Source organism: Megalobrama amblycephala, linkage group LG17, assembly GCF_018812025.1.
Source record: "Megalobrama amblycephala isolate DHTTF-2021 linkage group LG17, ASM1881202v1, whole genome shotgun sequence".
NCBI lineage: Eukaryota > Metazoa > Chordata > Actinopteri > Cypriniformes > Xenocyprididae > Megalobrama > Megalobrama amblycephala.
Window position 1 is genome coordinate 5,349,256 of NC_063060.1, and position 14,324 is coordinate 5,363,579.

The following is a 14,324-nucleotide window of genomic DNA, read 5'->3' on the forward strand; positions in this document are numbered from 1 at the left end:
ACTCAATCATAGACTCTTAAGTATTTGCCCATTTAAATCCAAACAGCGACTTTTGGCCAGCAATGTATGACTTCAAATGTAAGAAATGTGTACAAATGGGCATGCATGTCTGTGAGGTCAGGGGAAATTAGAAAAGAAAAAATAAAATAAAATGATAATAAATAACTGCTGATATAAAAGATGGCTAAATTAAAAAAAAAAAAAATCTTTAAAATGCATAATGAACTTTTTTTTCTTTTTTTTTTTCCAAATGATGTAGTTTTATTTTGTATGTTACTCATTTGTAATTGACTTGATAAAAGAAAAAAGAAAAAAAAAAAACATTTGAAGAGAAATGGTTACACATCCTCTGCATTTGAAGAAAAAAAACATTACAGACATTTAGGCATTTAGCAAATGTAGACGTGTAATACATTCTACACACATCTTTAGTCTGCTGACTGAGTATAAAGCAAAAAGCAGAATCGGCAGTTTATAATCATCCGATCTTTCTGGTCGATGTAAAGAAAACTCTAGTTCTGTGACAGACAGAAATGCAATCTGAAAGATAAAAGACAATAACACACTAATACATATGACTGAACATGTTTCTCTGTCACAATATATTTATTCACATATATTGTCAGAAGAAAGACTAGAAGAAATATATTATGTAACATTAAATACATGTGAAGTTTAGATTTTGCTAAAGAATAAATTCACAATAAAGAGAATTTGTTAAAGACCCCAAAATGAAAATTCTTTCATCATTTACTCACGTTCATGTCATTCCAAACCCGTAAGACTTTCGTTCATCTTTGGAACACAAATGAAGATCTTTTTAATGTAATCTGATTGAATTTAGGATTTTACTCGCATATAAACATTGATCAGCGAACATAAACAGAAGGTCAACTGAACCTGCTTGATGCATGAGAACAAACCTCATTGGTTCTTGCAGAAGCTCAAATGTGATGCGTAACAAGAATGAGCCTCATTGGTTCTTGCACATCAAGCAAACATTCTTGAGCTTCTGTTTATCACAACTAATGTGTGAGTTGATGAATGAAAAAAAAAAAAAGCCTAAATTTAATCTGTTCATCATATAAAACGATCACGTCTCTTCAGAAAATTTGGACTAAACCGTTCAATTCATATGGATTAGTTTCACAATCTCTTTATGAACTTTTTGAAGTGTCGTGTTTCGAAGATGAACGGAAGTCTTGCCGGTTTGGAATGACATAAAGGTGAGTAATTAATGACAGAATTTTCATTTTTGGGTGAACTAACCCTTTAAGACTTACTTGTCCTCCTCGGGGCCGGTGTCTGTGGTCGCACTTTCTGTCAGAACAGCAAAAACTTTAGTAATCATAGATGCTGCCAAAACAGAAACAGAGAAACAAGTTAGTTTGATCAGTGTTATTATTAATGAAAGAAGCTGTTTGTTATGGCCACCAAGAAAAAAAAGAATTCTTTGATAAATCATAATTACGACATAAGAAGTAGACTGTCACAGTTTTGATGTTTAATGTCATGATTATTACTTTTTTTATCTTATAATTTGTCATAATTATTATTTACTAAAGCACAGTTTTATACTTTTTTCATACTTTTTAATGTCATAATTTCATATCATAGCTTTTTATATCACAACTATGACTTTTTATCTAATAATTTACAATTTTTTTTTATCATAATTATGACTTTTTATCTCATAGATTCTATTTTTATGTCATAATTATGATTTACTAAATTATATTTTTTGTATGTGGCTGAAATGGGCTTCCATAAGGTGCATCTAAACAATGATTGTCTCCAGAGTATTACATCATCTTTTCTGATGGATAAATGATTTTCCACATTTCATATCATAACTTGTTATTAAACACATTAAAAATATTTAAAGGGTTAGTTCACCCAAAAATGAAAATTATGTCATTAATGACTCACCCTCATGTCGTTCCAAACCCGTAAGATCTCCTTTCATCTTCGAAACACAGTTTAAGATATTTTAGATTTAGTCCGAGAGCTTTCTGTCCCTCCATTGAAAATGTGTGTGCAGTATAATGTCCAGAAAGGTAATAAAAACATCATCAAAGTAGTCCATGTGACATCAGTGGGTTAGTTAGAAGTTTTTGAAGCATCTAAAATACATTTTGGTCCAAAAATAACAAAAACTACGACTTTATTCAGCATTGTCTTCTCTTCCGGGTCTGTTGTTCATCCGGGTTCACGACTCGGGTTCAGTGAACCGCAGCGCACTGCTGACGTGTTATCTGGTGCGCCAGAGTTTCGTTTACAGTCTGAGGGAGACGCACGCTGTATTCAAGCTATTTTTTAAAATGGTGCATAAGTGTGCATGTCGCGGATGTCCTAATCGCCAAAAACAACACCGTAAAAGTGCATTACCAACGCCGACAGATGAAAGGATTCAATAGAATCAATTCAGTGGAATCAATTCAATGGAAAGGATTCTGGAAGAGAATACAATGCTGAATAAAGTCACATTTTTCTATATAAGATGCTTCAAAAACTTCTAACTAACTCACTGATGTCACATGGACTACTTTGATGATGTTTTTATTACCTTTCTGGACATGGACAGTATACCGTACATACATTTTCAATGGAGGGACAGAAAGCTCTCGGACTAAATCTAAAATATCTTAAACTGTGTTCCGAAGATGAACGGAGGTCTTACGGGTTTGGAACGACATGAGGGTGAGTCATTAATGACATAATTTTCATTTTTGGGTTAACTAACCCTTTAATCTGATCAGACCAGTTTAGCTACTTCTACTGTTTCATTATTTTATTCATACTTGTAGGATTTCTGTTGGCAGATGACTGTGTTGTGGACCTGCAAAACAATGTGAAAAGAGAAAGACAAATGTTCACTATATAATAAAAGAACAATCGAGTCATGTCATTCCAAACCCGTATGACTTTCTTACTACCGTGGAGCACAAAAGGAGATTCCCGTCCTTCTCTGGCCTTTTGTGCTCCAAGGAAGAAAGAAAGTCTCTTTACCATGGAAGAAAGAAGATCAATTTACATGTCACTCTTCTCCATGCATTTCTTTCCTCATAAAGCATTTACACTAGTTTTGGGAACAGGATCAGCAGGTTCATTAAAAAGATCTGAATTATTAATTCATGATCAGACATCTCTACTTCTTTCCAGAATACTCCAGGTAGGTATGCCAATACATTCAGTGTTATTAAAATAAAACCATTCAGAAGAGTTAGAATTTAGTCATATGGACCACTTTCATAAAATCTTGGTGGTTTCGTGACCTTTGTTAAAGCTTAAAAGTAGATGTATTTGTATTGTGCCGTTTGCAGTGTTTCACGTTGAAGGAGATTGATCGGTTTCTGGTTTGACTATTTATATGTGAAGTATTGTGTATTGTTTTTTTGTTTTGTTTTTTTGTTTTACATGTGGGGTTTATAATTGCCTTGCCCATGTGTCTTCCTTTATGACATTTTAATGTGTCCTGTTTTGGAGTAAAACTCAGTATTAACTGAATATTGTGTATTAAGAAATAAAGTGTTTATTACACCAGCACCCATCTCTGTCGTTTAATTGGGATATATAGTAGAATTTCTGTTTTGGCCTATAGTGCATCTAGGTATTAATGTAATTGTTTGCTTGTCCAACAATATATTTGTAAACTGTTAGTAGTGTGGAGAAGGTGTGCTGAAGGTCACATAAGGAAAAAGTAGTAGCCTTTTTTTTTGGCATCTGGAATGACCCACGCATGCTGGGTAAAAGTTTTTCCGGTTGATAGATAGCCGAGCCTTAGAACCAGTTCGGGAATCCAAGACTATTTACGAATTAAATGTCATAAATGTTTGAACGGTCTTAGTGATTTATTGGTGAGACTACAGAGCTCTCATTAATAGCTGAATTTAAGAACTAATTCGAAGCGATGACACTTAACACTCTGAGGTCTGAAAACGCGCCGGTGCGTTTTGCAGGTTTTTTTTCACATTGCAGCAAAACAGACTTAAAATACTCCGTCATTTTTTGTCATAGAGACATAAGTAATATATCAATTGAAACTATAGAATATCTTCTTTTATTTGTATACACTCAGAGTAAAAACAAAATGTTGTGCTTTTTGTAAAATAAAGAAAACTAACATGATGCGTGATCTCTCGTCTCCCTCTGAACGAAGTCCAATCTGATAGTTCTCAGAAAATGAACTGTAACTTAGTGAATACTAATCACAGAAAAATTAAACTTATGTTTAAAAAAACGTTAAGATGTCAGGTTTTAAATCATGTAAGTCAAATCGAAAACAAACCTTCTGTGTTTATGTAATCTGTATGAAAAGAGAGCCATGTCAGAAGTCTGTGATTCAGCTCATTATCTGCTAATGCGGCCACGCCCACGGAGCCAGCGCTATTCAGACACAAATTCAGAGGCAATACATGCATTCATCGTCTCAATCGTGTATTTATTGTCTTGAAAAGTGTTTATCTGGATGTAAAAGTTATGGTTAGCGAGCTCTACAAGACATGCAGTTAGTTCCTGTTTTCTTTTCTTCTATAGATGAATTTTAGATGAGTTTTTGTTTCTTTAGCGCCCTCCGGCTGCAGTATGAATTGGAAACTCCATTCATGGAATAGCCTCTTCTTCTTTTAGATAAATTTGTGGACTAAAAATGCACAGAGAGCGCCCTCCGACTTCAAGTATGAATTGAAAACACCAGCGCTCATAGTAATGACAATGAATATTAAATAAATATAACTCCTCTCTATAGAAAATTGACATAAGCATATGAGAATCCAATATTTCTCCAATTGTGCATGCTTTTAAACTAAAAGCCTATATTCAGACTCTTTGCATCACAGAAATACATTATATTTTAAAGTATAATATAAAACCATTACTTTATATTGTAATAATATTTTTCTGTATGTTTCATATATCATGATGAGCTTGAGACATCACAGAAGGTTTTTTTCACAGCCTACCTGACTGAAATGCCTCATTAATATGCAAGTCATTTCAGCTCATTACTATGCAATTCTTTTGTCTTCTCAGGTGAGAATGGCCCATTATTCAGTGGTGATTCACGCCTCCACGCATACTGTGTTTCTTGGCAAAAAGTGTCTTACAAAAACTAAATCAATATATTGTTTTATATGAAGGAGTAGGCAGCATAATTTTTACATAATTTTGAAGCAAAAACTCTAGTTTACAACCTCCAATACCCTAAAGTATTGTAAACACAGATTTACTATACTTTTTTTGGCCTTATTTCAGTGACTTAAGTTTTTTGTTTTTTCAATAACCACGCATAAATGTTATTCCTTCAAAAACACAAACATGTACATACATGTTCCTCACATATTATTGTAGCCTAGTTTGTGCTGAATACAGTGTAATGACACTTTTTCCATTAATATGTTTATGAACAACTGAAAAAAGCACAAATGTCAGGGCATGTCAAAACTTCTCCAGGCCCCAAATCAGCCTCAGACTCCAGAGGGTTAAATTGGTTATATTCTCCATGTCTGTTTGGCGCTGATATGTAGGTATGGTGTTTTATATCGTTTTTTTTTTTTTTTTTATTCTAAGTATTCACAAACTTAACTATATCATGAATATCATGATATATTCCGATTGTAAAATATGTGGAAGTGAATGTGCTTTATCACACGGTAAGTTTGCAAGGCAATTCAGAGCTGTCGGATTTACAAATTCTTCACCGAAATACATAAGTATGTGGCCGGTGAACTGGGAGAATAGAGTAAACTTTGTTTCATACACAATGATATGAATAAAACTCTGTATTTTTTTATTTTAACTAACTTTTTTTTTTTTTTTTTTTTGCAGTAGCCTACTTAATTTAAATGTTTTAAATGTCTGAAACCTAAAATAAACCTGATGAGGTTAAAAACACAGAATAGTTGTGATACATGACAAGCACGGAGCGCACGTCTGTCTCTGGATCGGCGCTAAAGCACATTTGAATTTAGCAGTGAATGCATTTTATTCTTTGACATAATCCTAATCGAACACTGGGTGTATTACAGCTTCAGAATTATATTGACGGTCAACATGATAAGGTATAGCTAAGAGTGCTCCAGACCAACATTAAGTATGACTTACAGAAGGTATACTTAACAATACGTGTTTCCTGAAACGTTAAGGTACAGCTTAAGGTATAATTTAAGAACGACGTAGAGTTAAGAAGGTTTTGGGAAATCCAGCCCTGGAGGGTTATCTATGCTTAGGCAATGCATCCCCGCTTATCTATGCATCTCCCTCTTTCTATTCCCTCTTTCATTCCAAGTCACAGAAAGTTCACTAAGAATTTACCACATATGATGTATCTTGTTAAACTATTGTTTTTGTGTTTTTCTCCCCTTTTCATATTTGTTAATTTTAAGTGTCTGAGTGTGATTGGTAAAGTGGTTTCAATTTCACCAAAGTCACTTGAATTATGGGAAAGATTGGAAACTTAGGAGAATTCTGTTCTCATGTTGTGTCCGTTTAAGATATGTGATAATCATGGCTCCTCTACCCTGAAATAAGGTGCACATGAACAGGCACAACACAATTCCAAAAAAATTTGTGTAGTAAATTCTGTATATACTGCTCTTTTGTTCTGGTCTCGGTATATAAGGAAAACTGGCAGAACAGTCATTGGGATTCTATAATCAGAAAGTGCAGTGTCCGTTTCTTGAGTCCTGCACTCAGAACTCACACCTCACACACTGCTGTGTTTCTCCACTGTCACGTATGCATTTCTCACTCTCAGATTCATCTTTGAGCAATTGATGTTATGTATTTATCATTTCTGAACTGGCTTTTAATTAAATTGTGTAATTGGCATGATACATTTTTACCTGACCAATAAAATGTTATATTTGATCTTCTATATTTTTCTGAAATCATTTATTTCTAATAGATAAAGTGGAGTCTGGTGTCACTGCAAATATTGTGTCCAGGATAGGTCAAACTGAAGGCCCCAAATGAATGGAGCATGGGCCACATTTTCAGGGACCTTTTGATTTCTGTCTGTCACTGACATAGCGAGTTGTATGAATGTGACTGTGAAAATGACACTTTGTTATGAGCATGCATGGAGTTACTTAAAGGTAAATAGTTAACCTTGCATCCTCTAAGATCAGAATTGGCGATTTTGTGTCTGTGAGCTCACGACTTGGAGATTCTGTGCGACATCGGGTCCCTAATGAATGAAATTTAAAGTATGAGATACCCATAATAATCAAATATCTGAATTACTACATGGAGATCAAGTAAAATCGTAAAGTGTAATTCTAATTTCTAATAAATTCTAAGTTAAGTGAACGTCAGAGAAGCGCAAATAAAGGACCTGCACGCATTAAACCTTTGCCCACACCTTTGGATTCTGTCGTTGGGCCATTGGGTGGACCTTACATTTGCTAGTATCATACAGAAATAATATCACAGCATTAAGACGTTTAAATATTTTGACCTTTTTACAGCCCTCAGCCCACATTTTCAGGCTACAAAATTATTTAGATGCATTTGATTCTTTTAAATGGTCAAAAATGACACTTACATGTCTGTCTCAGAGTCAGATGGTGGAGCTGTTGGAATATTTGCCACTGCTTGAAAGGAGAAAAATAATTAGGTTATTTTTAGGGCATTGAGAGTGTCACTATTTTTATATCCGAATTGATTTGTGATTTTACCACGTTTGGGTTCATTGACAAAGAGTTGAACAGGAACCTGCAGATCTCCTACTGAGCAGAAGAACCATCCAGAATCACTGAGTCTCAGTCCAGTCATCAACACAGTAAAGGATCTTCTCCCATCATCACTGATATGGACTGATGAATACTGGGATGTGTCAGTCCTCCCCACTGTGTAACATCTCTCATCTTTATATCTGCACCACTGTTTGAGTTTATTCTGATATCCAGAAGTGTAGAAACACTGGAGACTGACATCACCACCTTCATGTCCAGATACACTGCTGCTCACCACAGACACATCAGGATCTGAACACAGTCAAAAGACAACAAGATTTGTCCATCAATTGTCGTATTTTCTATAAAATGTAATTATTTAAATTCCCTTGATATTGTAAAGTATTTTCAATGGTTGGTAACCCTTTATTTAAAACTGGTGAACATTACGCAACTGTGTATAATGATGAAGTTTTTTTCCTGTGCTATATCAAACATGCATTCTTCCACCAATGCACACAGAAAACTGTAAAATATCCTAAACTGCTTTTTTAAGTGAAGTTCACAACGTAATTTCGGGAGGAGTGAACCCATCTAATCTTTCAATTAGTGAAATTAAAACATAATTTCAAGAGGAGGGAACCCTAATCCTTCAATTAACAACCAGAGAATATAAGCAGCTATTCACCCTGCTCTGGCATCAGTTGTTTTGATATCCCTCCACCTCCCAAACTCCACCACATAATTTAGGCATCTCATCTATCGTACTCCTCTTCCAGGCACTAGTAGTCCCTGGGGGGTATATCCAAGCTCGAGTTGAAGCTGCTCCCTCGAGCCCCTCCACAGCGGACAGCAAGCCAAATATGCTTAACCTTATTAGCTTAAAGATTTTATGAGGAAACAAACTCGTGAAACTACATTCAGCGATCAGAGTAATCAGAACGAATGACTCTTATGAGTCGGTTCTTTTTAGAAAATTAAAAACATACAGCGCAACCAATGATGTCATATTCCCAAATGGTTCTTTTTGGTGCATCAAAAACAGAAGCTGCATCCGAAATTGCAAACTTCCCTACTATATGATGTATTATTAGCAAAGTTCAGGCGGAACATGTTCAAATGATCTATCCAGTCATCACGTGAGGAGGCCTATAGCCGACTTATGTTCCTCACAAGTATTCTGCATCTCTCCATCTCCACGACTCCTCACTCTCTGCTGGGGATCCCAGCCAGGGATACAGGGTAGTACTCTTGGTTCAGGCCAAATTCTGAGCTCAGAGCCCTCCCCTCTGACAGCACACCAAATACGCATACTTTTTACTCTATCTGATTATTTGTAAGTGCAACTCATGAAGTACTGTATGTCCGAATTCACAGTACTCATAAAAGAGTAGCCAAAATTCCCCGGATGACCAACTACTTCTGCCAAGATTCTGAAGTGTGCATATAATGGACACTTTACTATCCCATGAGGCCACAAGAGAGGATTTGTGAATGGCAGTGAAGTGACGCAACTGACGCTGATAGGTCATGTGATAATGACAACATGTCTAGATTACATTCATACAACACACTTTCATACTATATTGAACATACTTATTTAGCACTTGCAAAGTAAGTACTTATCCAAAATAAGTACTTAAGAGAGTATGTGATTTCAGACTCAGTCATACAGGGCAACCAGCATTGGCCATTCCTGAACAAATGAGTTTCTGATTCCCAAACGAATGATTCTTTTAAGCCAGATCTTACTTTAGTGAATCAAAACACCATTTGCAGCAGTCTCTGATCTGATTCACTTAATGAACTCCAAGGAACCAGAATCATTAAGAGGGATAAGAATCATCAATTAATGTTGATTCGACAGTAAATGAAGAACAATCAGGATATCTTAGCAACTAAAAATATTTAGTGTCACATGGGTTCTTCATTAGTCACCGCCTTCAGTTAACATGTTCTCCTTTTTCAGTTCTGTTTACTTGTGTACAGTTTACTTGTGTAAATATCACACCTAACCCAACAAGAACACTAACCATTTACATTATTTATGTAAACTTCTTTTAGCTACATTATTTCATATTTACAATATATTCTATTTTAATAAAATGCTTTATCATATTTCTCAAAAAGGTAATTTGGAAAGATGTTCTTTACCTGATTGTACCTTCAGATACAAATAATAACCAGCGTCTAGAGTGCTATAACCACCAATCTCCACAGCGCACCAGTAATATGAGGTCTTCAGTCTGTCCCATCGCACTGTAAAAATATTCTGGTCTGGATAATCAGTGATGGGATATTGTCCTGTCTCATTTGCATATGCCAATATACGGCAAGTGACCCAATGTGTCCCCTCACACAAATATTTGCGGTTTTCTTTATGTTGTTTGTCATACACACATGGAATAATGCCAGATGATCGATATTTCACTGTTATATTAAGTTTCAGTGTATTAAATCCAGCAGCACCTGAAAACAAGAACAAATGTAGAGGAAAAAACATAAAACACTCACAAACTGTACATGTACTGATGTTAATGTACAAACCCGATTCCAAAAAAGTTGGGACACTGTACAAATTGTGAATCAAAACAGAATGCAATGATGTGGAAGTTTCAAATTTCAATATTTTATTCAGAATACAACATAGATGACATATCAAATGTTTAAAATGAGAAAATATCATTTTTGGGAAAAATAAGTTGATTTTAAATTTCATGGCATCAACACATCTCAAAAAAGTTGGGACAAGGCCATGTTTACCACTGTGTGGCATCCCCTCTTCTTTTTATAACAGTCTGCAAATGTCTGGGGACTGAGGAGACAAGTTGCTCAAGTTTAGGAATAGGAATGTTGTCCCATTCTTGTCTAATACAGGCTTCTAGTTGCTCAACTGTCTTAGGTCTTCTTTTTCACATCTTCCTCTTTATGATGCACCAAATGTTTTCTATGGGTGAAAGATCTGGACTGCAGGCTGGCCATTTCAGTACCCGGATCCTTCTTCTACGCAGCCATGATGTTGTAATTGATGCAGTATGTGGTCTGGCATTGTCATGTTGGAAAATGCAAGGTCTTCCCTGAAAGAGACGACGTCTGGATGGGAGCATATGTTCTAGAACTTGGATATACCTTTCAGCATTGATGGTGCCTTTCCAGATGTGTAAGCTGCCCATGCCACACACACTCATAGAGTTTTAGCCGGCAACGGTGGATTGTGTTCACTGACAATGTTTTCTGAAGTATTCCTGAGCTCATGTTGTGATTTCCATTACAGTAGCATTCCTGTATGTGATTCAGTGCCGTCTAAGGGCCCGAAGATCACGGGCATCCAGTATGGTTTTCTGGCCTTGACCCTTACGCACAGAGATTGTTCCAGATTCTCTGAATCTTTGGATGATATTATGCACTGTAGATGATAATAACTTCAAGCTCTTTGCAGTTTTTCTCTGAGAAACTCCTTTCTGATATTGCTCCACTATTTTTCTCCGCAGCCTTGGAGGAATTGATGATCCTCTGCCCATCTTAACTTCTGAGAGACACTGCCACACTGAGAGGCTCTTTTATACCCAATCATGTTGCCAATTGACCTAATAAGTTGCAAATTGGTCCTCCAGCTGTTCCTTATATGTGTATATTTAACTTTTCTGGCCTCTTATAGAGGGTATGCATCAACGTCACTTTCCCGCCGGAACGCACTCCCTCAGCTGGACTGAGTGGCAAAAGAACCTGCTGCGCGACTGGATTTAATATGGGAAACTGCGAAAAACTAACTAATTACACTAAAGGTTGGAATTGAATGTGCAGCCAGGAGTCGTGTTTCCTGACATTTATATGTGCCTGATTTTGACGCCGGGGAAATACTAGCCTGGGTGCCAGCCCGAACCCCGCCCACAACATTTTTTGGATGGGAAGTTCGGTCTGGACTCGATCCATTGTGGAGTAATTATGCTCAGCTCCCAGAAGGCCGAGCCAATCAAATTGCCAGGGCGGGCTTTAATCGATGATGGACAGGCTATCTGCGGTTACGTAACCACCCACGTCATCAAAGAGCGCTTGGGTTGAATTGGTTTTCACCAACGATGACTGCAGCTGGAGAAGTAAGATGTTTAGATTCCGCTATCACGTCTGTAATAAAAGAAATCGACAGCGCATTAATTTTAAAAGACGAACAAAGAACCGCAATCAAGGCATTTGTCGATGGGAAAGATGTGTTTGCCGTCCTTCCAACGGGATTCGGCATACGTCACTTACTGCGTTGCTCTGATTGGTTGTAGGTCTATCCAATTGAGTGCAGAGGTTTTTTTTTACTGGTTCGGTTAAGACACGCCCCATAATTCAAGTGTTCATAATTCAATGGAGCAGTATCAGACTCACATTCTGCCTAGAATATGAGTATGACGAAGTCAGGCTAGGGAAATACATAAACTAAAGCAAATCTGCCTGTGAATATTTTATATAACTAGGTTTAAATCCACGTAATCACTTATATCAATGTTATATATATAGCCTATCGTCATATTGTCCACCCCTAAAACATATAGTTTTATAGTATAGTTTTTGTCAGTGTTGTTTATTTAAAAACACCCAGTTATACAGAATATAAGATGGAAAATATTTAATTGATGAGTTGTCAACATAATATTGTATATTGTATAACAATACAATATATACGGTATGATTTTACCTCAAAATCCAACAAATTGACACAAAATGATAACTGCAAATCCGTGTTTCTCTGCCTGTTTCTGTGAATTGCAGTGATCCATTTGCTTTTTTTTTCTGTTGCTTTCTGCAGTTTTTAAATATATACCTCAAGTTTTGTGTCAAAGCTATTTGTACAGTCAGTCCAAAAGCTCTTTCCCGTTTTGGATGTGTTTTGTGTGCTTTTCGCGACATTCACGCTGAAAACCAATGCTGCCGTTCAGTCTTTTGCCACTTAGCGGGCGTGACTGCAGTCGTAACGGTCGACGGTGACGTCACATGCATACCCTCTATTGCTACCTGTCCCAACTTTTTTGGAATGTGTAGCTCTCATGAAATCCAAAATGAGCCAATAGACCCCTTAAAAGTTTGTAAACATTGCAACGTTTCCTGGTGGGCGGGGCTTAGACAACATATGAATTACTTTCGGGTGGTTCGGGGAATTTTGTCAAGGCTTATTGTCTAATGTAACCTAACGCTGGGCTAACTATGATTATGGCTAGCAATGTGGATTATTTTAAGAGACCATTCAAAGGATGGCACACACATCTATCGCTGTATGTTTGTTTAACATTTAAGCTAGCTAGTGCGCTGAAAGTTGGCGACCTTTAACCTATAAAACAGAAACTTGCTGATTTGTACTAGATAAAACCAACACACCATTACATATGCATCGATTATTTTACCTGATATGAAGTGTGCAGTGCAAACACGAGTATTATTTATGATCGTCTCCGTCCAGTCTGTACGCCGTATTGCATTCAACCACAATTATCTTTTTGATTTCTATGAAGGAATGTCTGTCGGGATCTAACTTTAGTTTTGAACCAAAAGTCCTGTTCCTTCTATTCTGGCAGCCAAAAACACAACAAGACGACATTTTAAAGTCAAAACCTCAAACTTTTAGCACGCCTGCTATGAGTTCTTATTTATGTTTTGCCTCCAGCTAGAGCGGTGACATCACAGTAACGTAGGCGATTAAGGGGTCTATATTTGGCATGACATTTCAAAATGTCTCACTTTCAACATTTGATATTTTATCTATATTCTATTGTAAATAAAATATAAGTTTATGAGATTTGTAAATTATTGAATTCCTTTTTTATTTTTTTTGTGTTCCAACTTTTTTGGAATCGGGTTTGTATATAGTATAATTACTGCTAAAAGAATTCAAGTTAAAAAAATGTTTTAACAATTTAACAACAGACCGTACAATAGTGTAATAATGCTTTTTAAACAGAATAATATTTTTGTTTTACCTGAGATGTAAAGTAAAATCCCGGAGAGAATCAGAGGGTGAATCATGTCTGCAGTGGTGTGTGTGTGTGTGAAAATGAGAGGAGCTGGTCACTTCTTGCAGTGTCTCTCTGTTTCCTCATGTTTCAGAGCAGAAATATCACCTGAAACCACATAAGTGTTAATAAGCTGCAGCAGCAAACTCAAACTAGCCACAACACAATAACAAATCAACATTTTACTTGTGGCTAATTTGATTTGTGAACAGGTTAATGCATGTTAAATGATAGCAGTGTATAATCTGAATCAGCAGGGGTCTCATTTATAAAGCGTGCGTACGCACAAAACGGGGATGGAAACGTGCGTACGCCAGTTCCCACGCAAAGGTTGTGATCTATAAAAACAAACTTGACGGGAGAATGTGCGCACCTTTAAGCAAACTTTGAGCTGTGCGTACGCACATTCTGGAGACAAAAGCGATATGAATTGAGATAGTAGATGTGCTACTTTCGATCACTTTTTCAGTGACACGCTGTTTTAATGACAGCGAGGAGCACTGGAAGCACAATAATTCCTCTTTAAACTAAACTGCAGATGTTATGACAAAATATTTTTTCGAGAATGACGATCAGTGATGCACACTTAACTTAGATATTATGGAAGACACTGCTGGATTCGGTGGTCGAACGGTCCGTTGTCCAGTTTGCATAGGTC

At 36.4% G+C, this 14,324-nt stretch overlaps 1 protein-coding gene across 1 annotated transcript; it reads right to left on the bottom strand.

Annotated features, from left to right (window-relative positions):
* Window positions 1–259: 259 nt before the first annotated feature.
* Window positions 260–14,010, bottom strand: LOC125251337 (polymeric immunoglobulin receptor-like). Its single transcript, XM_048164333.1, has 7 exons — window positions 13,634–14,010; window positions 9,828–10,142; window positions 7,677–7,985; window positions 7,544–7,592; window positions 2,802–2,839; window positions 1,284–1,356; window positions 260–540 (listed from the first exon to the last, which is right to left on the bottom strand). The coding sequence occupies exons 1-7, from the start codon at window positions 13,677–13,679 to the stop codon at window positions 513–515; spliced, it is 858 nt and encodes a 285-aa protein (XP_048020290.1). The 5' UTR covers window positions 13,680–14,010; the 3' UTR covers window positions 260–512.
* Window positions 14,011–14,324: the final 314 nt, after the last annotated feature.